This window comes from Phalangium opilio, unplaced genomic scaffold (assembly GCF_054372755.1).
Source record: "Phalangium opilio isolate 3A_F unplaced genomic scaffold, DU_Popi_V2 ptg000002l_1, whole genome shotgun sequence".
Classification (NCBI taxonomy): Eukaryota; Metazoa; Arthropoda; class Arachnida; order Opiliones; family Phalangiidae; genus Phalangium; species Phalangium opilio.
In genome coordinates, this window is record NW_028324144.1 from 645,770 (window position 1) to 672,810 (window position 27,041).

Genomic DNA, 27,041 nt, shown 5'->3' on the forward strand with positions numbered 1-27,041 from the left:
AAACGTTCGTTTCGTCATCACGTGACCGCTTGCCCAGCTGCTTAATTTCCCGTTCTCTCTCTCTCTCTCGGAGTCCAACAACCCGTCGTCGGATATATTTTAGTCCAAGGCTCGAGGGGATCCTCACCAAGTAAATTTATGACCGAGTCTTCAAGGAGATGAAGAGGGAGATGCTTTGAGATGGAATGAACAATCCCTCGATTCTCTCTCTCGGTTTGGCACGCATCCCCTTTCATTTTTTTAGGGAGGCCACCGGTCTCTTAAAAAAGATGGCGGCTTCGGCAACGGAGGATTGGTGGTGGTAGGCAGGCCGGCTGCCAAGAGATCGGATGGCCTCTCTTCCTCCACCTCCTTTTTAGTCATCTTTGGGTCGCAACCCTCATCTTAAAGAGAACTTTTTTCTCCTTCTTCATTCTATCTCGTGGTCTCAACATAAATCCATCCATCCATCCTCCCAACGCACCAGGCTTTCCCATCAACCAGGACCCAAGAAGAAGAAGAAGAAAAAAATCGTGACCTCCGATGTTGACCTGCCCGCTTCATGGCGTAACCGAAAAAGTTTTGCAGCTGCGAATAGTTAAGGATGACATCAAAGGGGTGTGGGCCGTGACAACGACTTTTCTCAAAATATAATTAGAAAGCGACGATCAATTTTTATATTTTATCAATTCTTTGATAAATTTGGGCTGTTGATACCACCATCGTCAGGGCGCAAAGGTCACGTGGTGTCGAAGATGACGTCAAAGATGTAGAGGACGCGAGAGAGAGAGAGAGGAGCTATAGGACCTTGGGAACGGGAAGCGAAATTCGGACGGGGGGAGGGTGTATGGTGGAAAGTTCGAATTGGGCCAAAGTGTAGATAGAGAAGAGAGAGAACAGTTATCCTATACCCAGCAAGAGGACAAGAGTTTTTAGAGACCCACGCGGAAGCGGGAGGCGGGTTGTTTAGAAATTTAGGGGGAGCCTGTTGCAGCGTATCTGACCTCCGGACCCGACGGGGGCCAAGTCCGATGTACTTAAATATCATCACGATGCTAAGAAATACGACGATGGTACGTTGACTCTTCAAAGTACTGGGAATTGCGGGATTACAGGCGTTTCGTTTTACTGTAAAGTTACCAAGGCCTTGTTATCGGAGAGTTTAGTATACTAAGAAAATATCAAAGCTATTATCCTGGGAAGTATATTAAATTGAAGTTGTTTTTAACTCCTACGCGCCGACCATCTAAGCCTTTCAAATAGATAAAACAACCACTCGAATTACAGAGAGAAAATTCTAATGGAGCATGCTTTTTACTGATAACGAGCACTAGACCAATTCCACCTATCTACTTCCTGCCTTTAATAATCTCCAACCCTTGGCATTACTAAAGAAGGCTGAGAAAGAGGCCTTAATCTAAGATCAAAATGGTCTATGAGACAAAGTTATTTTTTTTTATATCCAAAGAGAGAGAGAATGTTTACTGCAGCTCGGCGGTCGGAGGACCCTAAAGATATTCTAGAGGAGTCGTCGAATCTTGGCTTTGAGTGCCGTTTGGAAAATAACTATAGCTATAGCCTTATCCCCCGGTCGCCCTCTCTCTCTCTCCCGTTGTACCTCTGCAATGTGACTAAGCTAAAAAAGTGAAGAGGTTTGGTACAAGTCTTACGATACGGGCCAGAGGTTATCCGCAACTTTTTCTTTTCTTACTTCTTCATACCAAAGTTTTGTCCCATTTTCTTTCCCACCTTAATGATTACGGGTCTGTCTGTACCTCTATAACCGCGTGTACCGAATTCGTATAGCTTCTTAGATTAAATCCAAACTGTAAAATAAAAAAGCCTACGCATTGAGTAAATAAAGATTGCGATATAAAAGTGTATTTCTTCTCCAGTGACAAGTTGTAATCAGATAGCTAACTGATGGGCTACTTTTAGGAACGGTGGTGGTGTTTCAAATGTAGTCAAGCGTATCGGCGAAACCCTTCAAATTCAAGTATCACCCCCCCCCCCTGTATCTCGGACGGACCAACGCCAAAGTAGCCAGCGTCCTAAACTATGAGTCATGCGTGGCAACCTTGTGAAAAAAACTATATTCATTATTATTTATTTAAATGTATGTAGACTTAGGAATATACTTGACCTTGGCGATCAAGGAATGCCGGACACTCCCTTATACGGTTGACTATATACATGTCCTTGGCTTGCTTTATATTTATTCGTGGCCTCCCCATGCACTTGTCTTATATATACTAACTGAATCTAAAGTACTCGAGTTGTTGGGATCGAACTAAATCTTCGAGTCCAAGCAACTTCATCCGATCCCCTCTCGGGTTTTTTAAAGTCGTTGGTCGTTTCGATAAAGTCCTTCTTACTAAAAACTCCCCCCAACCGATGCCAAATGATATTAAACTAGTAGGCATTGGCGATAAAAGTGGACCGGTCCGGTTTTTTCCGAAGCTTAAACCGTAAACGACGACACTTTTCAATTCACTCTCCGTAATATCAAGTCTATATCACTGACTGGGTTTCTTCGTCTCTTCTTTTTTTTTCACGGATGGCAACGTTTTTGACCGATTCCACTGGGAACGATAAAAAAAGCCAAAGCAAGAGGCCACTTGGAACTTGGAAGGGAGAGAGAAGGGGGGGGGGAATGGACCGGGCAACATTATACAACTACAGGATAAAAATTGTGTGGATATTTTTTAAGGTTTCATACTGGACACAATCCCTCCAAGGGCAGCTAGCCTAGCTATGATAAACAACGCCAGAGTTATATACCTAGTCGTGTATACTAATCCCATACCAAAGAAGCAAAAAAAGGTTGAAGGGACATTGCTGTTTAAAGAGATAGGTCAAACAGCGTGTACTTGAGACGTTACCAAAATATATTTCTTAGAAGTTAAGGGGATTTCCAATTTCGCGATTACCAAATCGGCTGATATTCAAAACCGCGTGCAGAATGGAAAACCTGTATATGGTCTTAAACAGGACCTTCAAATAGGTCAGGTTTAGGTTACGTCATTATTTATCACGTGTTTCATTTGTGAAACTACTGACCTCCCTTAATAATTTTTTTTTTTGGGACCTGGGGAATTTTTTTTTTGATTTTGAAAAAGGTAGTCGGAGTCCGGTTCCATTTCGATGTCGCCGCACCCATCCCATAACCCTTGATAAGAATGACTTAAGAACCTTCAATTTCGTCATCGTGGCTCGGTTTTCCTTTCGGGTTACGTAACCCAACTCTTACTCTTATAGATTGAAATACTGGTTAGCTGGCATGGCCTTATATGACGTGGTTCCTTCCATCTTGGCCCCGCACCTTTCCTTCCTTCACAGAGGAGGATGAGGAGGCAAACTAGTGAGGCACACACCGCTATAGCTCGTTCCCAAAATAGCACCCAGTCCAAGTACACACACCAAGCACACGCTGCCGACCTCTTCTCCTCGCCTGACCCTACCCTACCATGCCATACCATCCACCTCACCTCTCTAGCTAGACTCCCGAGCTCCCGAAAAACTTTTTTCTACTTTCTTCTTCGCTCCAGTCTAGTTTGGTTCTCAAGCCATCTTCCCCTTCCATCGGGACACGCGGAGACAACCAACGAACGACTAAGGGATCGTTAACTAAAATTGAATTGCAAACTTTATACACAATCGCCAATGAAGTTATTAGTTAGTTACCTAATTTCAGAGACAGAACTTAGGGGCTTCTTAACCTATTAAGGTAATTGATGGTCCTTGGGTATTGTTAGGTATACAGTCATTAATCAATGTCAAATTAAACCCAAACCCATACTGGTGTTGTAAGTAAGTAACCCTTAATGCTACGATAAGGGTCTTTTTAACTCTTTAGTAACGTTCCCCTCCACTCAAAGGATGATAAAACTCGAGTCGTAAGAAAAAGAAGGGAAAAAAATATCTTCCGATTTACTCTCTCTTTCTCTCTTCTTTTAGCCCGACCGAACGCCGCCGCCGCCGCCTGTGTGTGTCCAAAAAGTCGAGAGATCTCTTTCGACTTGAGAGAGAACTAAGTTACGAAAGGCTATTTTGGGCCATTCGCCAAATATCCCCTTTCCAGCGTAGTGTCAAGCGACACGGTCAAAGATTCTCTAAACGTAGTAGAGGTACTTTTTCTAAGAACCCCTGGCCCTACCAACTTGTACCGGCTTTCTTATATTGGGCAATACACAAGCAAGAAGCAGGCAGGCTGAAGGCTCGTGTCCCGTCCCCGTCGGTCGCTCTAAAATGGGATATCTCTAAACTCCCTCCATCCCACCATGCCAAGCGAAAGGATCGACTTTCTTCCGAAAGCTCCGTCAGCGTCCTTTCATGGTCCTGTTTTCTACTACTCTACAGCGTGCGACTCAATGACTACAATTCTTATTCCACGACGTCATACACCACACGTGACCAATATTTTCCTCATCGTAATTTTAAACGCATTGGGTGGCGTTATTAGCTCTTTTATTAAAATTTATCGAGATAGAGAAAATTTTCCCGACGCTGACCCATATCCCAAGGGCATATTTAAAATTTAAACAGCACTCTCACTTAAATTAGTAATTACTTAACGGTATAAATATTATTATAATTTATTTAATTACTAGAATTTAAATGCTTAAACGTAATCGAATCGGAAATTACGTCACAATTACGTCGGACATAGTTAAAATGACTCGTCGTAGTTAAAAAAGTGTTTTTGAAATTTTTAATTTTTGTAGAGAAATTAAAAGGTTCCGATCGATTTCAAAAAAACCGGTTTTAATTTCAATCGATATCCACTACCGATATTTTCTTGACCTTCGATTTAATGGGCATGCTATGTAAGTAGCCATTCGCCGTCACTTTTAAACATTTTATTTTTTAATAAAAATAATATTATTCTTTATGGCGTAAGATCAACGTTTAAATTCGACCCCGCCCACACTTTTAAAAATTCACGCCATTGCCCAACGAAATACGTAATATTAATCAAGGTCAGTTTCTTTTAACCCTTTGTTATGGCTGGTAAAAAGGGCGAAAACAAACCAAAAATGTTCACTTAAGACTAATCGAAAAATTTAAATTCCAAAAACTAAAAAAGAAAAAAGAAATAAATTAATCCTAATATTATTAAATCAGTTTTAAATTAATTCTAACCGAACAATAGTGGGCGGCGTATATCTATTATATTTAAAATAATTATTCTAAATTAAATAGGTTACGTTATACGGACCAAAACGTGACCAAAGGTCAACCCGCCTCTCATAGCTGCTACATCATACATAGTCTACCATCGAGGACGAAAGGATGGTCGATAAATAACTTTGAAAGATGGGCGTATAAGACGAAAGGGTGCTCCGGGTTTCAGAGAGCATGCGCGAGTGGCCAAGGTCCGCGTTATACACTGGTCAGTCTTCAAAGGCCGGACCCCGGCTGACTCGACAGACCGAAGAGAGAAAGAGAGAGAAAGAGGGAATTATATAGAGAATAAGGGTGTGGTCAGTTATTTGCGGAAAATACCCCGTGTATACAATGCGATATTGGGTGTTGTTAATATTCATTTAACCCCTATTGTTTTCTAATAGGATATACCCGAATTTATTAAATCCATCCAAGAATAACGAAATGAAGCACGAAAAAGGGTTAGGGCATTTAAATACCTACAGCCTAAAAACTGATGGTGAATTTATTCATGTGCCTCGCGTGATATTAATATTATTGTTGTAAAAATGGCCCACCTCCACCCCCGAAAAAATACTGGCGCTAGTTTCAATGTTACTGACGCGTAACGCGCCCCCTATCGCCGTGTTTTCCCCCAAAACAAGTTAAATGTTGGCCATTGTGTTATAAAAACGGTATAATTTTCGGGTATGGCATGCTTTTTAACGATTAGTAAATACTTAAACATAATGATAGGTCAATTTTAGGGTGGCACGCTATGAAATCTCCCTCCCTCCCCTTGTTTTTAGATAAAAGGAATGCGCTTAATAATAATAATGCGACCTGTGTATGAATATTAAATTCAGACCTGTTAATTTAAAAATAAATATCATTAATTAACAACTAAATCTAATTGGTATGTCTAAATCGGTTTGAAACAAAAAGGTGGCTCCAATAATTGACAACAATAATAAATAAAAACAAGAGTATAACAGGGGTGGGGGAGAGAAAGGGGTTCAAAAGTAACAAGGTAACAAGGCCATACCATAGATACGTATTTCATTATTTTCCCTGGAGGGGTACAAGCCCCTTGGAACACGCGTAGTGTGTTCAGCTAACCGCGAATGAAATACGATTGCAGAAAAGGTTAATTTGCGTACACCCCAATCTCTCTTTTACGCAAACACCCCCCAAACCCCCTGGTATAAACAGAAGCCGGGGGGGTGTGGGGGAGGATGGGGGATGAAGGAGAAAACCTAGTTTATTAAACAAAGGAGCGGTAAAGGAGCGAAAAATCATCTTGTCAGAGCTTTGTTTTCAAGAAGGGATGGACGATACGAGGGGGGAAAGTGAGGGGATGAGGGTTACGAAAATCACGTAGCGGCTAGCTGTGTAGTTCTCTCTCCGTACCCGGCCGTCAGGGGAGCCCCAAACGGACCCATCTCGATAAGCCCGCCAAATGATCCTGATCAATTTAGGAGAAGTTGCTATATTTATTTAAAAGTATTTATTACTGCGTACGTCCAAGACCACTACTAAAACATCTCAAGGACATTGACCACCTACAAATTAACAAGGGTATACACGCATTGGACATCGCAACACTGGTTCCTGACCCGACAGGGCCCAGGGGCGATTTTATGGGTCCACTTCTAATAAAAAGAGCATTGACCAGCATTTTCTAAGACAATGTGAGTGGGAGATTTCTCTTTTAGCGACGAGATTAGTCGGTGTTGTCCAGAATCCAACGACGCGTTACGCGGCAAAAGACGACCGTCCATTACCGTAATGAAGACGACAGAGGAATCCTGCACCCCCAGCGTCCAATCTTAAAAAGGGACATTTTCTAGCCTACCTATTAAAAGAGACCCGAGATATTTTCTCGCGAGCGAAACCGAATTAAATGTATTTATTTCTCAAGTGGACATGAATAGGCTATACTTGCTTACAAATAAAATTCTTTCAAGACATTTCATTATTAATGAGTGGTCCCTAACCCCTTCCCTTTCCCATAATACTTCAAATAAACCCGTGTTGTGACTCGCATTCCCCTTTGGCAATATGATCTTAATTAAATAGTTTTCTCGAACAATTTCGATGCGATTTCATTATTAAAAGCTTGTTGGGAAAATTTCTCGGATTCCCTAACCGTCGCGTCCTAACAAGCAATACAATGTTGCTAATTATATTACTGCGAGTCTATGACGTATGGAATGGTAAAAGGAAGTTGATATAAATATTACTAATAAATGGAAAAAAAAAGAAAATGTTTGTCGTATGGAGAGAGGAGAGGAGAGTAGACTATGATGTCGAAGGGATATTGCCAAGAAAGGGAAAAATGGCCGCCGCGTTGGGTCGCTGCTCAAATGAAGCGGAAAAATGGACGCCTTCATATTCGTCGGCCGGCCACATCCTGCCTGTACCACGCGGATATCGTAAGTAATATAAGAACCATAAGTATGATATGAACCTTAATCGCTGCCCCTTCGGCTCCTTGGAGGGTATTTATACCTATGGCTCACCAACCAGAGGTTGATCGATGGCTTCTACAAACAGCAACGAATTTATTTAACAAGTTGCAGGTTTAAAGGGAATTCTCGATCGTTTCAGGAGGAAACAACCGGAGTGTCATACTTATTTTCATTAGGTTACTTGGGCGTATATGTACGTAACATCAGGAGGGGTTGGTTAGGTTAGTCAGATTTCGACTTCCCATTTGACTTACGTAACGACAATTTACGCAACCAGAGGAGCTAGACCAGACCTCAAACACCCCTTTCCTTCCTTAACTCACCCTACCCATAAAGATGAGTACCCAGTCCTGGACCGGAAATACGTCATCATCCAAATATGAAATTCATATATATAAGTCCCTTTTCCCAGCATTGAACGTATATACCCATAATTCAGCGCGCGAGTTAGGTTCTATCTTATTTTTAGATCCATATTTTAAATTCTTGTGGATGGTATATAATTTCATTGGTTCCTTTTATTAATCGACTCGGGGTATATCTTAAATTTCAAGCCAAAGTCCATCTTAAAGAATAATTACGGCCAGCACGGCTACGACATCCTGCGGAGAATATCTTTCGTTTATAAAAATACTTATCAGTGACGTCGGCGGCTAGGCTAAGCTATACAGTGGAATATATTGGATTGCAACATAAATGGCAACAATAATTCCGTAATACGGTTTTATCAAAAAAATATATTTTTTTATAAGAGAGAAAGAGAGATTTCAAGAGAGAGTCTAGAAGTACCAAGGCACCATTCTGTTTTCGCTTATCTAGGATTCCATATACCAGCAATGAAATTGGCGCGTCCAAAGTCCAGACAAAACAAAAAACACCTCGAGAAAAACGCCAATAAATATGAAAAGGTCCGAGGTCCGAAAATTCATCCCAAAAAAGAGGCCAGGAACCAACCATTTTCAAAAAAAAAAAAAATAAAAAAATACATAGGAACTTATGGGTTCATACAACTTTTGGAAAACAAATTTCCCTGATATTTCCAGGTTTTTCCCCATATACTTCCCTGAATTTTCCAGGTTTTTCCCCGTATATGGAGTATCCTATGGAGTAAATGTTAACGAAGGAGGGGGGGGGGCAAATGGGACTATTACATACTCAAAGGACATCCCCGTATCTCTAACATAACTAGAGTTATGAGCCTCCAAAGTTGGGTGTAATGTTAATCCTATGGAGGGGGTATGTTTATGAACATTTTGCTTAATTACTTGGCCCCTGTTTGACGCAAATTTCCCTGAATTTTACTAAAAATTCGAAATGAAATTTCCCTGAGGTTTTTGTCAATTATTTATTTCCCTGATTTTTCCAGGTTTTCCAGGTTTGTATGAACCCTGTAATATTAGGGTTTGTGTCTGGGTCCTCTGGGATAATATTTGCGAGGTAGTAACTTACAGACGGATGAATTACGGCGTATTGATACATAACGCTAAAATCCATATCCATCCATAACCGAATCGCGTTTGAAACTATATTATTCTATAAATAGGGCAAGGAGAGGCCACCACCGATATGATTCGCGCCTATAATGACGTCAGTTCCGGAGCGCGGGGAGAGGGGGGTTGCGAGGGGGGTAAGGAAGAAGAAGAAGTCCCGCTATTAATAGGTAGAGACGGAAAATCAAACCGGAAATGGATGGTATAAGCAATATTTATATTATAGGGACGCCCAGTTTATGGATCGAATGTCCCAGCGGTCTCTTACTTCAAATGGGAATCGGATTCGCAAAAACGAATGTGTGTGGATGTATTTGGGAATTCCAATGGACGGAAATTTAAGCGACACGGCGGGAGTGTTACTTACAACTTAGGGGGACATTCAACTTCCCCCCCCCCTTTCGGGATAAAAAAAACGTCACTGTAGAGGTTGCAAATTTCGAGAGAAAAAAATTGATACCAGGGGATACCAGGGGTCGCTCTTCCTGTCGAGACAAATTCCCAGAAATTTATTCCAAGTATTAATATAAAAAAAAACTTCATAACACTCCTCCCACAAACAACTAAGTAAAACTTTTGGACAACTTCAACTTATAAATAATTAACTTAATTGGGTTGGGTATAATTTTAAATCAAATAAACTAACAACGAGATGTTTAAATATCTTAATCATTAATTATATTAAAAAGAGAAATAAATCAAATTCCAAAATCTAAACTCCGTTTCTCATTTAATTTAGTGACGTCACTGAGTAAGCTGAATCAACCGAAATAAAAACACCGGCGATATAAAAAAAATTGTCACGTAAAACTTTACTGTATAATCCCAATTTGGACCTATCATAATCTTTCTCTCTCTCTGTCTCTTTGGGAAAAAGGAACGCGTTAACCGTTATCCCGGGTAGAAATACAGCGGTACAGTTCAGCATGGCGGGAGTCGAGAGGTAAATAGCTATTCCAAAGTCTAACAAGCAACACCTGTTGCTGGGGCCATTCCACACCGATCACGCGCTTGCTTCTTTCTTCCTCCCCCGCTCCCCATAAATTCAATTCAAGGGGATCTCAATAAACACGCTCAAATTGTCCTTTACCTGTTTCCCCCTAAAAAACAGCTACCGAAATAAATTCACGGATACTTTTTCTAATAATATTAAAAGATCATTTTTTAAAAAATAGAGCGCGCGCGTGCGCCACGTGATAGAGGATAAAAAAAGGCGGGAAATTTGTACTATACGTGATATGGCGCCAAAATTGAAATCGCGCGGGAAAAGACCACGTGCGCGCGCGCTTTTTTTAAAAAAAATTAAAAGAAAGGCGCGAGAAATTTATCGCACGCGCGCTGGGTCGCGTGCTACACCTTAATCAAGGGGTTGGAAACTTTACTACCTACATTTTTATTAATTTAGTAATTTTGAGGTTAGAAAAGATAGGGAAATTTTAATTTTTGACGGGGCTACGAGGGTTAGGAGTTGATGGGGTGTCCAACCCTTCCTCTGTGGGTGGCTGGGGGGTCTTCTTCGTGTCTCGCGCTTGACGGCGCGTAATTAAAAGCGGGGTGGAAGGAGTCGTTGTCGTTAAAACCGGGGGCAAACCCCCCTTTCTCTCTCTGTAGGAGTAAATCAATGGCTTCCATTATAGCTGGCCAGCGAGCAGTCTAGACTAACCCTATTTAAATCTTGACAAGGTTGGCCGTGAATGAGAAGAACACAGTGGCGCGAGAGCGAGAGGAGAGTAGAGTAAGTACAACAGGCGAGAATAAACAAAACTGGCAGTGTTATATCGCTCGTTAAGGAAACCTGAGCAAGAGATAAAAAGGCTTCAAAAACAAAAGGGTTGGATTGGAAGAGGCTGAATGCGCGGAACAACCGGGATCGGGATGCGCCGAGAATGCATGCGCCAATGCGAGAGAGAGAGAGAAGAGAGAGAAAAGAGAAAACCGCGGGAAATTAAATCATCCTCAAACGAGTAAAGCTCAATGCCCCCTTCCTTCACCCCAACCCCCATTAATCGAGATAAATTCGGGGTTTTACAAGTTTACCTTCAATCCTCCACCCCCCCCCCCCCAAGAGAAACGAACTACTTTATCCAAATAAGCGGGATCAAGTTCTAAATACATACAATTATTATTATTCGATATCATTTTGTCAAGATTACCTAAAAGTATACAAGGATTAAATTTAAACTTAAATATTTCCTCAATTAAGTCTTTCTTTTTTTCCAAAGTTCTTTTTGTTTACGGTTCACGAAGACCAGGGGGACAATTCCGCGAGCAATTTTTGTGTTACAATGGACATTAGACACGGTAGGCATGCACGCACTCAGCTAGCTATAGGGCCAAAAGAATTAGTAAAAGTGTATAAACATTTTACACGCTCGAGTGATGCATGGTAACCCGGCGACTTCGTTATTATCCTTCTAACTCTCTCTGTATTTAACTATCTAAATTAATTTCGGACCACCCTTAACTATTCTATTTACAAATCCCCGATGCCAGAATTATAACCTAACAATAATTATCATTGGAAATCAAAATCCAAAAATATTTGACTCTTTGTGGGTTTGTTTCTCACGCCGAGCCCCGAGAGCAAGAGAAGATAGATAAATTCTGTTATGGCTTTTTCTTTTTCTTGGATTTTATTCTCAGAGATTCTCAAGGAATATTCTTCACCCCCTCCCCCCATTCCCGCGCCTAATATATATTTCGTTATCGCCCCCCCCCCAGCTCCCCAACTCCCAACCTTGGTCTGATCTTTCGGCGCTTCCTGAATTTTTCATGAGATGAAGAAAGTATATAGCGCGTCGCTAACCCTAACGGTGGCGGCGTGTTACACACATTTTGCGAGACATAATATCCAGGCAACAAACAAACCAGATCTGTAGATATAGATGGAAATAATACAAAATATAATATAGTTTATAGTCTATTTCCAAGAAGAAAAAAAAACCGCACACTCTTTTAACGACGACCCAAAATGAATTCATTTAATTCTGAATTCCATCACATTTTATTAAATTTTATTTATTATTTCTTAAATAAATAAATAAATAAAAGACAGATGGCCAAGCGTATATAAGATTGGTGGTTTCTAAGTCCATCGTAAAAATATTCAAATTCGGAATAACAATTAGGGGTTTAAGCGCCAATTAACGATATTATAGTAATAATAATAATAAAAAAATTCCCCATCCATCGTCCCTGAGAAATTAGAATTGAGACGACAACGATAACGGCAATTTAAACCAAAGGATTTTTTTTTAAAAAAAAGAGAGAACGAAATATATAAAAAAATGTTGGACGAAAGGCGCCGGCCGATATCTGGCATTCACATCTGTCCCCTAACGAACCAACTATTCCTGTGGTCTCATAGACTCTTACGCAACCGAGGACTTGGACACTCGTCAAATAATTAGAAAGAAACTTCCTTCGAATCCCCTAATCTTCAAAATAATATCAACCTTTCCACTGTCCAAGCACTCTTTAGTCGCACTTATAGCAAGGACAGAGTAATATTCTCTAAGCAAATATAACATATCGACGTGTCCACTATCCAACCTCTCGATTTCAGTTGGAAGTTTGGCAATAGGACCTTCGTCACGCTAGTTTTTGGCCATAGCAGACTATGAGACTATGGAATGGCTGGAGCAAAGGCTGCTTGCTGGATTGGTACGAGAGAGAGAGAGACCTCTAAACTCTTAGCCAAGTTCGCAGAAACTAATTTTCCTTTCACCCCCCTCCCCCTCCCTCAATTCTGTCTCTAATAAAAAATCTTATAAAGAATTCCGGACTAGCTAGCTGAGGGGTTAAAACGTGAAGGGGGACAACGTATAAAAGCCGCCGTGTCTCTCTCTCTCTCTCCCGCTAGCTCGCTCCCTTGCTCTTGGATTGATAAGGAGAACCAAACCAAACCAACAGCTACCGCGTCTTAAAAACGTTACCCCCGTCCTTATTTGACCCCCTTCCCTTACGAAACGTTTCGAAGGTTGGACAACGGCCCAAAGCAACTACCACCACCACCACCACCGAACCCAAAAAAAAAGGGCTAGCCATCCAGATAAAGAGAATTTTTATAAATAACGTTTTGAAGGACTTTGCCAACCAACCTCGTTCTACACTTCCCTTCTGGTTACTAGTTAACGTAGATTTCCCGCCAAACGCTCCCTTCCCCCTCCCTTGGTTGCCCGTTGCCCACGCGGATATTAATACAGACTACTACAGGACATTTGGCCCGATTGCGCAAACCCGCCTGTTTTTTTTTTTACCACCGGATAAAGTTACTAAGGCTTATACCAAGAAAGGAAATAAACACGCCCGATGCTGTCGCGTCTATTTCTCGACTAGCTCCTTCGATAACTGTACATCGAGATTAAAGATAATTTGTCAAAAACTAAACATGATTGGTTTCGTTTATAAGAAACGGGTGAAGGTTCGGATTATTAATTCTTAAGTTAAAAGTTTTAATTTCTTTTCGATTTATTTTTCTAAACCAGTTCGTAATATTGTAAAATGGCTCCCAGTCACGAACAGTGAGTTTCCTAACGCTTTAATGGTCCACCTTTTTCGAGGAAGGTATAATAACGATGTACCTTGATCTACGCAATGCAATCCATTCCCAGAAAACACCACGGGGCATTAACTATCTAACCCACCGTATAGTCCATCAGTTTTCTCTCCGTGTCTCTTATGGGCTAAAAATAAAATTGATAGCCCCTTCTTACGAACACCAACCGGAAATGATACGTGTGTTTTTACAAAAACAAAACCAAAACCGGAAGTACAGGGGTAACAGAATTGCTAATTAGATAAATTATTGAGTCATCCAAATTCTTTGGTCAGTTAGTTCCTTACCATTTTCCCTGACATATCCCAGTCTAAAATCATTTCCCAATAGGTCCTCCCTTCCCTATGAAGCAGAAATATTTGACATTTGACCCCGCTGTTTTCAATAAATCTAAGCAACCGTAAAATACCCCTCACGGATCGCAACAGGTACACGGAGGTAAACAACAACGTACCCAACACAAGGGTATACGAGTAAGTACTTGACACTACACCAGATGCTTTTGACAACAAGTCAACAATGTCAGGGACATGAAAGAAATAAAAACATACATAGGTCTGAGTGTGTGGGGTGAGAGGGGGGGGGGCAAAGATGAGGGTAGAGGTTTTTTTATATTACAATAAGGGACCCCAAAAAAGGGACCCTACCAAGGAGAGGCGCATGCAACTTCATTCTTTAGGATATAAATACACGAGGGTAACAATAACAACCAAACTCTACCTATAGAAAATATCACACTCAACGTTTATAGTGTCCCACTATCTTCACGGGGTAGGCAATGCACGCAAGTACACGGCGCGCCTGCGTGGAACGGTATTAACCCCGCCGCGTTGGTGACCTCCCACGATATATACTGATATAGCAATTACCTCCCAAGTGCCTTCGTACAATAATTCCCTAACCCTAAAACAAGACTCAAAATTATCCAAAATTCTATATAAACTACAACAATTTCAATTTTCCCAGAGTGCACTGCATTGTGGTCTTAGTGATTACCAGGAAGGAAACCAAAGCAGGCAGGCGCCTCTAGGAAGTCGAATAAAAAGATAAGGGTTGTATTCTGTTTAACAACAACAATCCACCACATTGCACCCCCTTAAGAAATGGGGGTTCTCAGAAAGAGAGAGAGAGAGAGAGAGAGAGAAAATAAAAAATATATAGGGGTCAGGGGGCCCTCGATCGGGGTTGTAGCCCCTTAAGCGGTACACGGATCGACTCAGCGGGACCCCTTCATCGGGACCATTGATCACTTAAGAAATCTTTTAAGATCCAAATAAAGACGTGACATTTCATTCAAGGGGGTGAAATTGGCGCAATGACCTCGAGTGAGTAAAGAAGAGGTCAAATTTAATTTAGTCAAGCCATAGAGGTCAAATGGCGCTATCTTTAAGATGTGGCGGAAATTTCCTATGAAGTTATATCTCTTATTTATCAAACAAAGCTAGAGAACAGAAAAAAAACCCCAATACCCGTTTGTGTATTAATTTTAGATTATTCCCAAGAGCAAAACAAACTTATTTTAGGAAAATTATTTCAGGGTTAAATTGGAAACGTTGGTAAACAACAAGAGAGAGAGAGTGGGGGGCCATCTCTAAAGCGCCGGGCGCTGCTTACTAATATGGTATTTCATTTTCGTCATCATCGTTGGCCAATCACTGACTGGACTGGTTAAAACCAAATTTCTCGACCCCCCCCCCTTCCCACTCTGGCTCGGTATACTGCGATTTCCCCACAATTCTCCTTGAAATTCTCCAAAATGTCCCGAAACATATCTCGCAACTTTAGAGAGAGTAGAGCGGCGCTTTTGTACAAGAATTGGTGTCACGCGCGCCTTGCATTATAGGCGATACGCCCGCAGCGCCAACAAACATAGTTGACCCCAATTTAAGCCCCTCCCACCCAGTACTTTCTCAAAACGAAGTAGAAAAAAACTTCTCAAAGTTCTTTGGTCGAATAATTAATTATAAGACGGCGATAATATTAATTTAATTAATTAAGGTGACCTCAAACTCAAAAAGGTCACGCGTCAATATTTGTCCAATAATTATATTGGTGTTGCTATGGTAACTCGTCTATTGGTGCCCTTAAATGAACTTAACATCATTTACATAATGAATAAAGAAGATGAGTACTATTTTAGAAGACGATAACAATCACTAGGTGGCGATAGAAGATAGGGCGCCAAATTTATGAATGAAAATTTTAAAAAGGAAAAAAAAAATTTATATTCATAGTTGTAGTATTATAAAAAAAAACTACTCCAGGAAAAATAAATTTAAAAATCGTGATCACGTGGGGGAAGTTAAAAAAAGGCGGGAAAATAGCACGAGCTTTCTCTTTAAAAAATACTTTTCCCGCGTGTTTTGTCTTTTTAAATAGGCACGCGCGCGCGCTTTTAAAAACTGCCTCTCGTATATTTGGCGCGAATGGTCAGCCGAAGTAATTATACAATACAAATACAAGCGAGACTCGATTAAAGGGAATTTTGTTTAGAAAATGTTTCGTTTACTCACAGTTTACTAGGCCTAGTCGTTTTCTAGGTTGCGGTTTGTCCTGTTTTCTTCGTGACATGGCATGGGCTTCTACCCGCCGGCTTTGGAGCTACGGCGAGATGACACTGGCGGCACTCTCGCGGGCGGGGGCTAACTCGACGAGCCCTCAAACGGACATCGTCAAAAGCGAAAGTAAAAATGGCCGCTTCTAGCAGAGGCCGCGTGACGTCGCTCCTCTACCCGATCGCCGTCCGTCCGACAAAACCCCGGCACGAATTAATTTTAATTACTTAAGTCACTGCCGGACAAGTACTCGGGGCTGGCTCGACCGGTATCGGCGTAGGATAATCCTTAATTCAAAGGCCCGGTGTGTCTTTAGCTTCCCGGAAGCTCGTCGTGTTTTTTAAAGAGAAGGATGGAGAGCCGAGGCTTACGAGAGATCGGTCTTCTCTCGGAGGAAGGAGATGCCCGAGGTTTATAAGTTTCTTCCCGCGTTTAGGATAGATACCGTGGCTCGTCGATTGATACGTTATAGCCGAGGCTTCTCTCCAAGGTTTGTCACACGTACTTTTGTTTGTACCGTAAACTTTTTTTAATCGTGGAAATAAATTTATTTTTCAAACTCCGGCGGCTTGATTTTTATATTAAATTTGGCAGACGTAGAATATTTTTGGCACTTTCTTCTTGATGGTTAATTGATTGTTGTCTCGGTTAATTAATTAAACATTTCCCAAGTTTAATTAATTATTATTTAATTATAATCCACTTCGTAATGATTTTCTTCCTAAAAAAGATGAGAAGAGAATTACACGGGGGTTATGGCTGGTTAAAAGGGGGATGAGTTTCGGGTGGGTTCAGGGGGCAAATTAGGGTAACTTTAGTCACACCCCCTTTTTTCAAGATGATCTATACCTTTTGTATTTTGGCAATAATTTGAACGAACGTTAATTATTTCCGTGTTCGCGGACTGAGTCCCGAGGTTTAAAAATTAAAATTCGGAAGAATCAACAACAAAAAAGAGATGAAACTAAAGAAGATGTTTTAAAGGCGTAAAACGCACGTGAGGCGGCGGTGCATGGGGCTGGCAGCCGCGTACGGCGGGGACCTGAGTCGTGTGTCGGCGATGGCCGACCCGAACAGCGCGGCGAGCTCGCGTACACTGGATGCTGCTGCGTATAGAGGGCGAGCGAGGGGACGAAAGAGTCCGCCGCCAGACAAGCCAGCGTCCGCGAACCCCTACCCCCTCTCCTCCCCACCTCCCCACACCGCCTCGCCTCTCCTCTCTCTCTCTAGTAAAGCGCCAGCCTGTTGGAGGGAGGGAGGGGTTCAAACGGGGGGGATAAAGAAGGGCAAACCGACGCCACTGGGGGTAGAAGCCAGGGAGGCCAAAGAGGGGGTCGCCAAAGGACGGGTGTTGGATCAGAGAAGGGGGGGGATGAAAAAAAAAGAGTGACACCCCACACCCCCAAGTAGACGCGAGCCAGCAAGGCCGAGTCCGAGGCTTATAATGTTATTATAAAAACCCAGTCCGGGGTTCAGCCCCACTGGTCAGAAAGATCAGAAAGACCAGAGGTCAAACCCACCTCTTCGGTGATTGGCAAAATCTTCCTTCGAAAGTCGCTGGCCACCGATCGGGCGGGGGTGACACGATCTCGCGCCATTTACTCCCACCGCGCGTGACCAACATTTTACCGCCAAAAATGGACTTTTTATAGGTGTATTTATTTACACGAGAAAAAAGGCGCCAAATTTAATCCACGTGCTCTCTTTCTCGCGCGCGCTTTCTAAAAAAAAGCTAACGGTAAATTTTAAATCAAATTCTTCTCTTTCGGAGAAAGAAGGAAGGAACGCGTTTCCGGATGATGCCAATGAAAAGAATAATAATAAAGCAAAATATAAAATTCAAAAAGAGGCGCATTGAAAAACGACTGACTGACTACTCTCTGCTCTTACTAAACTAGCGCCAAAAATTATGGGCGCGAAAAACGGTAGTATTAAAATGAGAGAAAGTTATTAAATACCCGGGAAGGGGGGAAACACAATTTTCATCCCCCTCCCCACTTTTCTCCAAACCTATTTAAATAAGTGGTGCGGCGTTGTGGCACGGTGAAGTCGACCCTTAACTACTAATAAAGTTTCAGTATAGCTTAAAATTCGAGCATCGCAAAGTGACGAAACAAATCCGTGCATAATTTTTCGTCTAGCAGTTTAGCGCGCCTTCTTTTTTTACAATTACGTAGCCGGGAATCTTAAAGAGAGAGGAACCAACCAACCGCACCCCTTTCTCGCCCCCCACCAAAATTTTTTATCTTCACTAAACGCTTAATTGTTACCGCTACTTAATTTCATTACAAGCCTAATGTACTTTTTTTTTAGGAGGGAATAAAAATGTAAGAAGAAGAAAAAAAGATATATATTTCAGCCCCACCCACTTTTTGTCCCCTTTGCTACTAAATTACCCTCCCACCCTCATTTTAAAATAATAGAAGGGGGGGAAGGAAAAATCACGTACAAATTTGCGAGTCAAAGATCTTCTCATCTCTCCCGAGGGGGTTAAATAAAAAAATGTGATTAACTAACTAAAAAAAAAAGAGGAAAAATCACTTATTAATAAGATCGATAATCATTAATGTTTTTAAATGGCCTCTAGCTTAATTGATACTAGCTTCTGTCCCCCCCTCCCATCCCCAACAATTTTAAAGCCAAGATAAAAATTTATTTCTTAAGATAAACGTTAGGTGGCGATACTTTACAGAGTAGAGTCTAGCACACGTGCCCAGATAAAAAGTGTCTCATTTTGTCATCCCCTTTAAATCTCAACCCCCCTCCCCCCATACGAAACATTTTTAACCCCCCCCCCTGGGTTGCCAGTTAAAGAGAATGTATAAAAACACAAGGGGGATGAAAATTTAGGGAGGGAGGAATTGTCGGGGGCGGTATTTTAGTCTAGCTGATTTGCATTTTATGTTTAAAAGATTCCTTTCTTATTTTTTTTCTACATGTTTTTTTTTAGTTTCCCGCCAAAAATGCGTCGGGGAAAGGAAAGGGCGCGCGGATCTAGAGGCACGCGCGTAAACAGTCGCGCGTGCGTATAAATCTCCTTTTTGGCGCGAGATGTTTTATATACACGCTCGCGCGTCTTATAATCTTTTGGAGAAGAAAATAAAGAAAAGAAGGGGAAGAGAAAAGCGCGGGAAATAGCGCGTGGGGGAAAATGAATAGAAAGAAAAAAAATAGAGAGGTGGAGTTGATGATTGGACGGCAATTCGCGATTGGCGCGAATTTCTTCGTGACGTTTTCCGACCGCTTCCGCGTTTCCCATAGCTGATTGGTTAGAGTTAGTTCAAGGGACGAACGCCCCGTTTTTTTTCTCTTCTCTTCTCTTCTTCTCCTCTTCCAAATCCTCTCGTTTCCCCCTGTCGGTAGGTTACTAGCTCTTGGTTTTCTTTTTGGCGACAATTTAGGGTATGGGGGTTCGATCCCCCCTGGCCCCCCGCTCGCCTATGAAATGTCCCCGCAAGAAGGTTTTCTTTAGATTTCTAGCAGGAATGTTATTCCCTCTTTGGCGACCAATTTTCGGTTCACTCTCAAAGGAGAAAGGGAGAATATTGACACAACGGGTTTCGGGGGCCAATCCCCCTTCCCCTTCCCCCCTCTTTACCTTTTACTCCTTAAAAAATATAAAGAAAATAAAGTAAAAGTTGAACTCCCCTCCCCCTCTTTTTCTTTACTTTAACCCTGTGTCGCTCAAACCTTCCTTCCCCCCCTCTCTCACCATCCTCCTACGGTATTTATTTACCAAGAAATGCAAAGTTTAGTTTTTTCCCTAAATTTCCAAGGGTTTCGTTTATATTAATATTCTAAACTACTTCAAAATGGAGGTAATTATTTTGCTTTAATTATTATATCACCTAAGTCAAAATTAAGTCTATTACGTTTAATTATTAGTTCTAAATGTAATTTGAAAGTATTTTTTTTTGTTTCTTGCACGCCTGTAGAACTGTTTACCCTGCTGAGCAGTTGTGTACTATTTTTATAAGAGAAGCCGACTTGTAGGGGTAATTTTAAATATTTTTTTAAATTCTTGTACGCCTGTAGAAGTGTTTACCCTGCTGAGCAGTTGTGTACTACTTTTTATTACTAAAGCCGACTTGTAGGGGCGAAACCCGAATTTGATTAAAATTTTATTATATGGTTTTAAAAAAGCTTGTTAATTACGAAAATAATGTACAGAGAGAGATGTTTGAGAGCCAAGGGCAGCTAACATATTTTAACAGTGTTAGACTCTATGGAAGGATAAGACGCGTGTCACTACTATAAAAGATAGTCATAATCCTATTTACTTAAGCTCCCTGAATAAAATAAACTGCATGCAGTATAAAAATTGCTGCGTGCCGATTTATTCCACATCCCGGGAAAAGTATACTACGATATGGTGGAGCTTTTTTCCCTCTATGGGCTCGTAAAAATGGCTATTGCGGGCGGGCGGGCGAACGCGGGCACGCGGCTTTAAAATAAAGAGTGCACCCTCTCCGTTTAACCTCAAAAATCCCCCAAATATCGCTTTTCTAACAACGTAACAACGTCGTTTCTCATTCTCAATATCCACTAAAAGATTTGAGCGCGAACGCGAGCCCAATACTCCCGCGCCAAAATTCGACATTTAGAACCCCGCGTCACGCGCCAAAATATAAACCCCACCCCCTTACCCTTATACAGTATAACAACCTTAAGCCTAACGTTTAAAAACGCGTAAAATGAACTCCCGCCTATTCCAAATCATCACGATAAAATTCTTCTTTTAATTTTGTGGTTTAGAAATATGAATTTTTCGCCTTAATTTTGAAAAGGAAGATTTTATTTAAAATAAAATTTACAGGCGAAATGTCTGGGTGCTAATTGATGGGGAGTTAATGTAGCGAGATGAATGGGGACGAAATTAGGCTTAGCGACAACCAGGGGAATGAGGGGGAGGGAGGAAATGAAAGGGGGAAGTAAAAAAAGGAGAGAAGCAATTTATGAGGAGAGAGAGCTTTTTAAGCATCTAACGGCAATGAACTTGAAAAATCGAGATGGTCCTATTCCCCCCCCCATCCACCCCCAACACCATATCGGAAATTAATAAATTATCGACTGTTCTTTTAAAAATACGGTTGAAAATTCACCCCCCGAGAAGCTAGCGACATCTAGAATCTAGTCTAGAAAACTGTACCCGTTTCGTTTCATGCCCTGAATTCTACTCCGACTTCAAATAGCTTTCATAAGGGAAGCGTTAGGATGCGATGCAAACTGCAATTGAGATGAAAATAGAAAAAAGATTTCATTGGAAAATGGAGTGATACGGATTATTCATTAGAGAGTTTAGAAAAATTGTACGTCAAGTTTGAAAATATGAAAACTGAAGATCTCACATTTCTTAACCTCTCTAGATAAATCGCAGCTCGAACTATAACTGCCTCGTCAATGCCGGAAACAAACGGTAATTAATCTCAAAATTAAGATGGTAAGTATTATATTTTTTCTCTTTACTTCCGGTTCCTTTTATACCGCATGCAAAAGAAGGAAGAGGAATGAAGCGGATGAAAAATGAATTTGTTAAATGAGTCGAGATGAATTGGTTTAAAGTTATTCTTGCCTGGCCTTAGACGAGCCACGTTATATATACACACGGGTTTTTGCTCAGACTCCTCAGACTGGCTACGAGACGGGGGTACAACCCCACCCCCCTGTTTACGGATAAGGAAGGCAAAAGCGATGCCCTTGGAAAAATGGCCGACTTTAAAATGCAAATTTTTACCAGGCAGGAAAAAAAGAAGGCCACCGCCTTTGTAGGGGAACTTCCGTGGTGCAGCGGGCTTAAACGCTTTTTGTTTAACATGGAACCGAGCTCGGATCGCACTTGCAACTAAACCTATCTTCCATGCACAATTATAGGCCTATTTAGCCTTTTAAATCATTCATTGTATTGTGTGCAGGAGTCTTTTTAATTAAAGGTAAGTTTATAGTAATTAATTATTGGGGTTATTTAATAAATAATTTTTTAATACAATGCGAACGGGCCCATATCCATCGGACACTTTCTTTAAAAATCGGGGGCATGCCTTCCTGAGCTGAGAGTAGGACTAGGGAGAAGCAAATTCTATTTTTTTTTCGGGGGCTATTTTTTTTTATTTTAACGTCGTCGGACGTGGGGGGCTGGGGTTTGGGGGGTTGGTAGTGCGGGGCCAGAAGGGGGTATAATACGTTGGACTGAATGTAAGCGTCATTAGGCGGGGGAGGGGGGTTTTGGAGGGAGGGGATGAGAGAGAATCTCGAGTAGATGGGAGGAATAAACATCCATCCCATCTCCATCCTCATCTTCTCTCTCCTCTCCTCTCTCCTCTTACAATCCCTGTGTCCCTAGATCCCTATATGACTATACTCCTCCAACGACATCGAGAGAGAAAAGGGGGATGGAAGGGTACATCGGGATGAAATGAAAAGAGAAGCCCAAGAGGAGGATGGAAGAGGTTGCGTCCGAAACAGCTGGCGAGTACATTTTTTAAAATTTTCCACCCAAAATCAATTAAGCTACCAGAGAGAAAGAGAGAAAGGGGGCAGAGAGCCCCGGCCACGCTTGTCTCGGACAGAATAAAAATCCTCTACGTTTTTTATACTTATTATTATTTTTAAACTAAAAGAATTGATTTTGAAGAAAATATTAATATATTTATTATATCTATGAAGTTGTATTTATTAATTTTTATAATTATTATCGTATTTAATTTAATTTTAATTTTTATGATTGTAAAACTGCTTTGAATAAAAAAAAATAATTTTTAAAAATATTTGGTGTATGCAGGGGTAAACATTTCTACAGGGGCCGATAGAAAAAGCATGGGTTTTCATCCGCCTGAATGATGGCTTTCCCTCAAAACACCATTTTCTAATATTTTCACTTAATTTCAAACTCCGAGCAATTTCCACTTATAAAAGACCCTTATCAATGTAATTAAAAAAGAAAAGAAGTAGCTCCGGTTAAACATCAAAGCTTTTAATCCGCACTTGTTAAAAACAGAGAGTTGAAAAGTTGAAAAATAAAAATTAATTAAAAAATAATAAAGAAAATGAAAAGAAATTAATTTCTTTCAAACAAATCCCATTTTTTTCTTTCCTACTTAATTCCATCCCGCAAAAATTCAACAAATAAAAGTGGTGCGTGTAGCTTTCGTCTCTGGGTAGGGAACTAGAGGAACCAGCAGAGGAAAGCCACGATGATGAAAATAATAAAAGAAAAAGAAAAACTAAAAGATTTGAGTAAAGAAGGCGAAAGGAAACCTCTCGAGCTATTGACACGCCGATTAACTTCGGGGAAGAACTCCCGAGTCGAGATGCGGATGAGAGATGATGGAGACACACGCAGAGAGAGAAGCTCGGGAGCGGGAGAGAGAGAGAGGAGATTTTTAGAAGCGTTTTAGCAAAACGCTGATAATGAGCTAAGAAAAATGTCTAATGAGATTGGTTTTTGAATATCAATTTGGCCTCGAGACTACCCCCCCTTCCTTCCTTCCCTCTCGCTTCCACCCCCACCTACTCTGTCTTTTAAGCCTTTTTCCTTCCTTTTTTTCTACGCTCTTCATCCTCACGGGGATTTTAGTTTTATGAGATGAGATAGTTGACGACAAAATTTACTTGTCTTTATATTTTTAAATAAGATATGTGAAATTAGTCTTCTTTTAAAACGGGTAATTACACTGGTAAATAAATTTCCTCAGTAATTAAGAGCAATTTAAGTATATTACAGTGATATTATCTAATATTTTGAGTGTTAAACGTACTAAAATCTATACGCCAAAAATAATAGGTTGGGAAGATTACCAACGTAAATAATTAAAATACACTACAAATTTACACCGAGGCTCCTCTATAATCCGCGTTACATCACTTTATCATATTATAAATTGGGGTATCACTACGAGTTCCAAAAATCCAAAAAGACCTGCATAATTATTTCTATCCAATTATTATTAGGCCTATTTATTTTTTATTATTTATTAATTTATTTTTTTTTGTCGGATGGCATTTCCTCAACCATCCAATCTGATAACCGGTGTATACGGCTCTTCATTTTTTGCTAGGGGCGAATCTCTCCTTAAAAACATCTCCGTTGGGGGCGGTGGGGGGGGGGGTGTTCTTGATAGCGCGTGCCTGACTGAGCTCGCTCGCGAGGATACCTAGCTTCTCCCTCCCTCTATTTCAATCCCCCGTTGCCATGGAAACCGTGAAGGCACGCATCTTTCCTTCTTTCCTGGAATATATCCCCATCTAGTTTCTATTCTTCGTAACTACCTAGTGTAAAAATACACTACGGAACGGGAGTGAAGGAGCTAGGATCTTAGAAAAAGGAGTACGTATCTTCCCTCTCTCGTCTCTCTCTTTGAAATTAAAAGATCTTCCTTATTTATTTAATGGGCTACGCGGTCCCCTATAGACTCCACGACAGGATATCCATCCGACTCTCTCTCAATCCCTTCCTCCTTAAGGCGTACATATATACCTTTCTTATTTCTTAGGCAATTTTTTTTGTTCTTTCATCCCGCACATCAAGACTTATTTCTTGTAAAAGAAACCTGGCTATACAGTATACCAGGTCTTTGCTTCTTACGATATTACAAATTGATATTCGCCCCGTCGATGTAAAAGTCTCTCATTTTAAATATGAAAAAGGTAAAAGATCAGCCCGGCCCGGGGAAAGGTGGTATGTAAGTATTTCGGTATAAGAAGAGTTGCAATTCCATCTATACCGGCATGCAATGCGGCGGCGTATATATTTCTATAATTGATTTTTAAAAGAACTACCTCCAAGCTTTTTTATTATTATTATTAAATCTATTGTATTTTTAGTATTAGATTAAATTATGTCCGTTTTGTTCATGAGTGACTGACAACAAAGCACGTCATGGAAATTGTGAAGAATTCAAATCCTAACTTAAGCTTCTTCATTGGTTTAAAAATAAAAAGAATAAGAGTAAATTTATAAAAATGGTCACTTTCCATTCCGGAAATGAACCTAAAATTATTTTAAATTATATTAGTTAAGCTAACCGTATTTAAATTTAAATCAAGGGAAAGATTAAGTTAACTATAGAGGTTGCTGTCTCTCAAAAGGTCTGTACGAAATTAATTTAACCATAATGAAATTAAACGTTAGTTAAATTATTGTACCGATCGCTTAAGAGAACATGGAACTATCTAGAATTCTGCCCAAAAGAACAAATACTTGTACAAGAAGCTATGAAAAAAAGTGTACAGACGAGTATTTCTACTTGCTACATTACATTAAGAACAGTGAATTCACCACAACCAGAACTGGAGGAAACTGAAGCGGATCGAGACTCGAATAAGGAGAACTATACTGCATGGCATCATGCACCCCCTAAAAAAAATAAGTGTTCCTAAAAATTCGGCGAGATAAAACGTAGGAAAGAGAAATTCTATATATTAGATGAAGGGGGTTTGAACACCCCAGTAACCCCGGGGCCTTAAAATTGAAAGAGGTGCACAGCGCGTGGGGTGCTTGCTGTACAGTCCTGCAGTCCAGTTACAGAATAGCGCGACCAGCACCCCCCTCCTCCCTCCCCAAAAGCCGAAGGGCGAAATAAGGCTAAAATGAACAAGGGGGGACGGGAGGTTAGGGTTCTACCCTAGAGTTACTCCAGAGGAGCGTCCCCCCTCCCCTACTACTGGCATACTGCGCCCCTTGCACCATTACCAAAGGGTGACTATATAGGCAAGGCGTGCAATGCATAAGCCTTTTCTAGTCTACATTCTCTCTACAATGCAAAGCCCTTGTGCACGGAGAAATTGGGTGGGACCCGAAAATCGATCGCTTTAAAATATTATGAAAATTCGACCCCCCAAACCAAGACCCCCGACATGGCGAACCCCTTTTGCTATGACTGTACCCCCGAGCCATCCGAAAACCCTGCTCTCGTGTATATATATATACCAAAGGTTGTTTTTACTTTTTTTTGGTCTACAAAAATAGACAAAATCTTAAATGGGTTTCAATGTTATTGTTTGACTTAAATTAGCACTGTTTTCTGGCGGGTCTACTAAAAATACCCTAGATCCATCATGGGTTTCAATGTTATCACGAGAGTAAGTATGCCAAGGCTTAAAATCATCTATATATACTTCTTAAAATGACTTTTGAATACGCATACATACACTGTAAGTAATAATTTCGTTATATGCCCCTAATAACAACCATAAAGCATTGAGGGGGGGGGACATTTATGATGGACCATGCACCTCGTTTTCTATGAAAGGAGATTTAGGTATATAGGGGTCAAGGCAGCTAGTGATCGGGCGTTGGCCGATTTTAGAACATAACCGGGGGCCCCCGCGTGCTGGACGACGTGTCAGAGAGAGAGAGAGTCAGTCGGAGAAGAGAGAGCGCTTCCCTGATTAGAACGGTCCCCAAATCCCTTGAGGATGACTCCGCAACTGCCCTAGCTGCATGCCATGTCAGAGAGAACCAGTATCCCCACTGTACGTTAACGCTAACTAGAGGACCATGCACCATCCACCTTCCTCGGCTTTAAACCCCGCTTGATTCCTTTTCAAAATCAACGCGATACCCGAAGGTACGTCACGACTATAGCTACGCCAGAGTTAATGGAAGGTGACACTATAGCTGCATGCCTGCGTCAAAACAGAGGGTTTTTTTCTAACTATTCAGTATGGTCTTCTTTATAGCTAGCTCTAAAGTTGATTATATACTTTTAAACTCTCTCTCTCTCTCTCTCTCTCTCTCTCTCTCTCTCTCTCTCTCTCTCTCTCTCTCTCTCTCTCTCTCTCTCTCTCTCTCCGTCTCTCTAGGCCTATAGTCTCTTAGAGTCTTTCTCTTTACTATTTCCATGAC

At 41.0% G+C, this 27,041-nt stretch overlaps 1 protein-coding gene across 3 annotated transcripts in view; it reads right to left on the bottom strand.

Annotated features, from left to right (window-relative positions):
• LOC149718111 (B-cell lymphoma/leukemia 11B-like) overlaps positions 1 to 27,041 on the bottom strand; it is a 126,394-nt gene that overhangs the window by 71,757 nt on the left and 27,596 nt on the right. The window contains exons 1-2 of one of the 3 annotated variants that reach the window (XM_089867503.1): positions 17,719 to 17,739; positions 16,157 to 16,919 (exon numbers count right to left, since the gene is read on the bottom strand). In XM_089867503.1, coding sequence (XP_089723629.1) covers positions 16,157 to 16,214 — 58 coding nt within the window. In that variant the 5' untranslated portion in view covers positions 16,215 to 16,919; positions 17,719 to 17,739. Of the gene's footprint in view, positions 1 to 16,156; positions 16,920 to 17,047; positions 17,337 to 17,718; positions 17,740 to 27,041 lie in introns of those variants that run through there. The other 2 variants (XM_089867501.1, XM_089867502.1) reach the window with 2 other exon arrangements.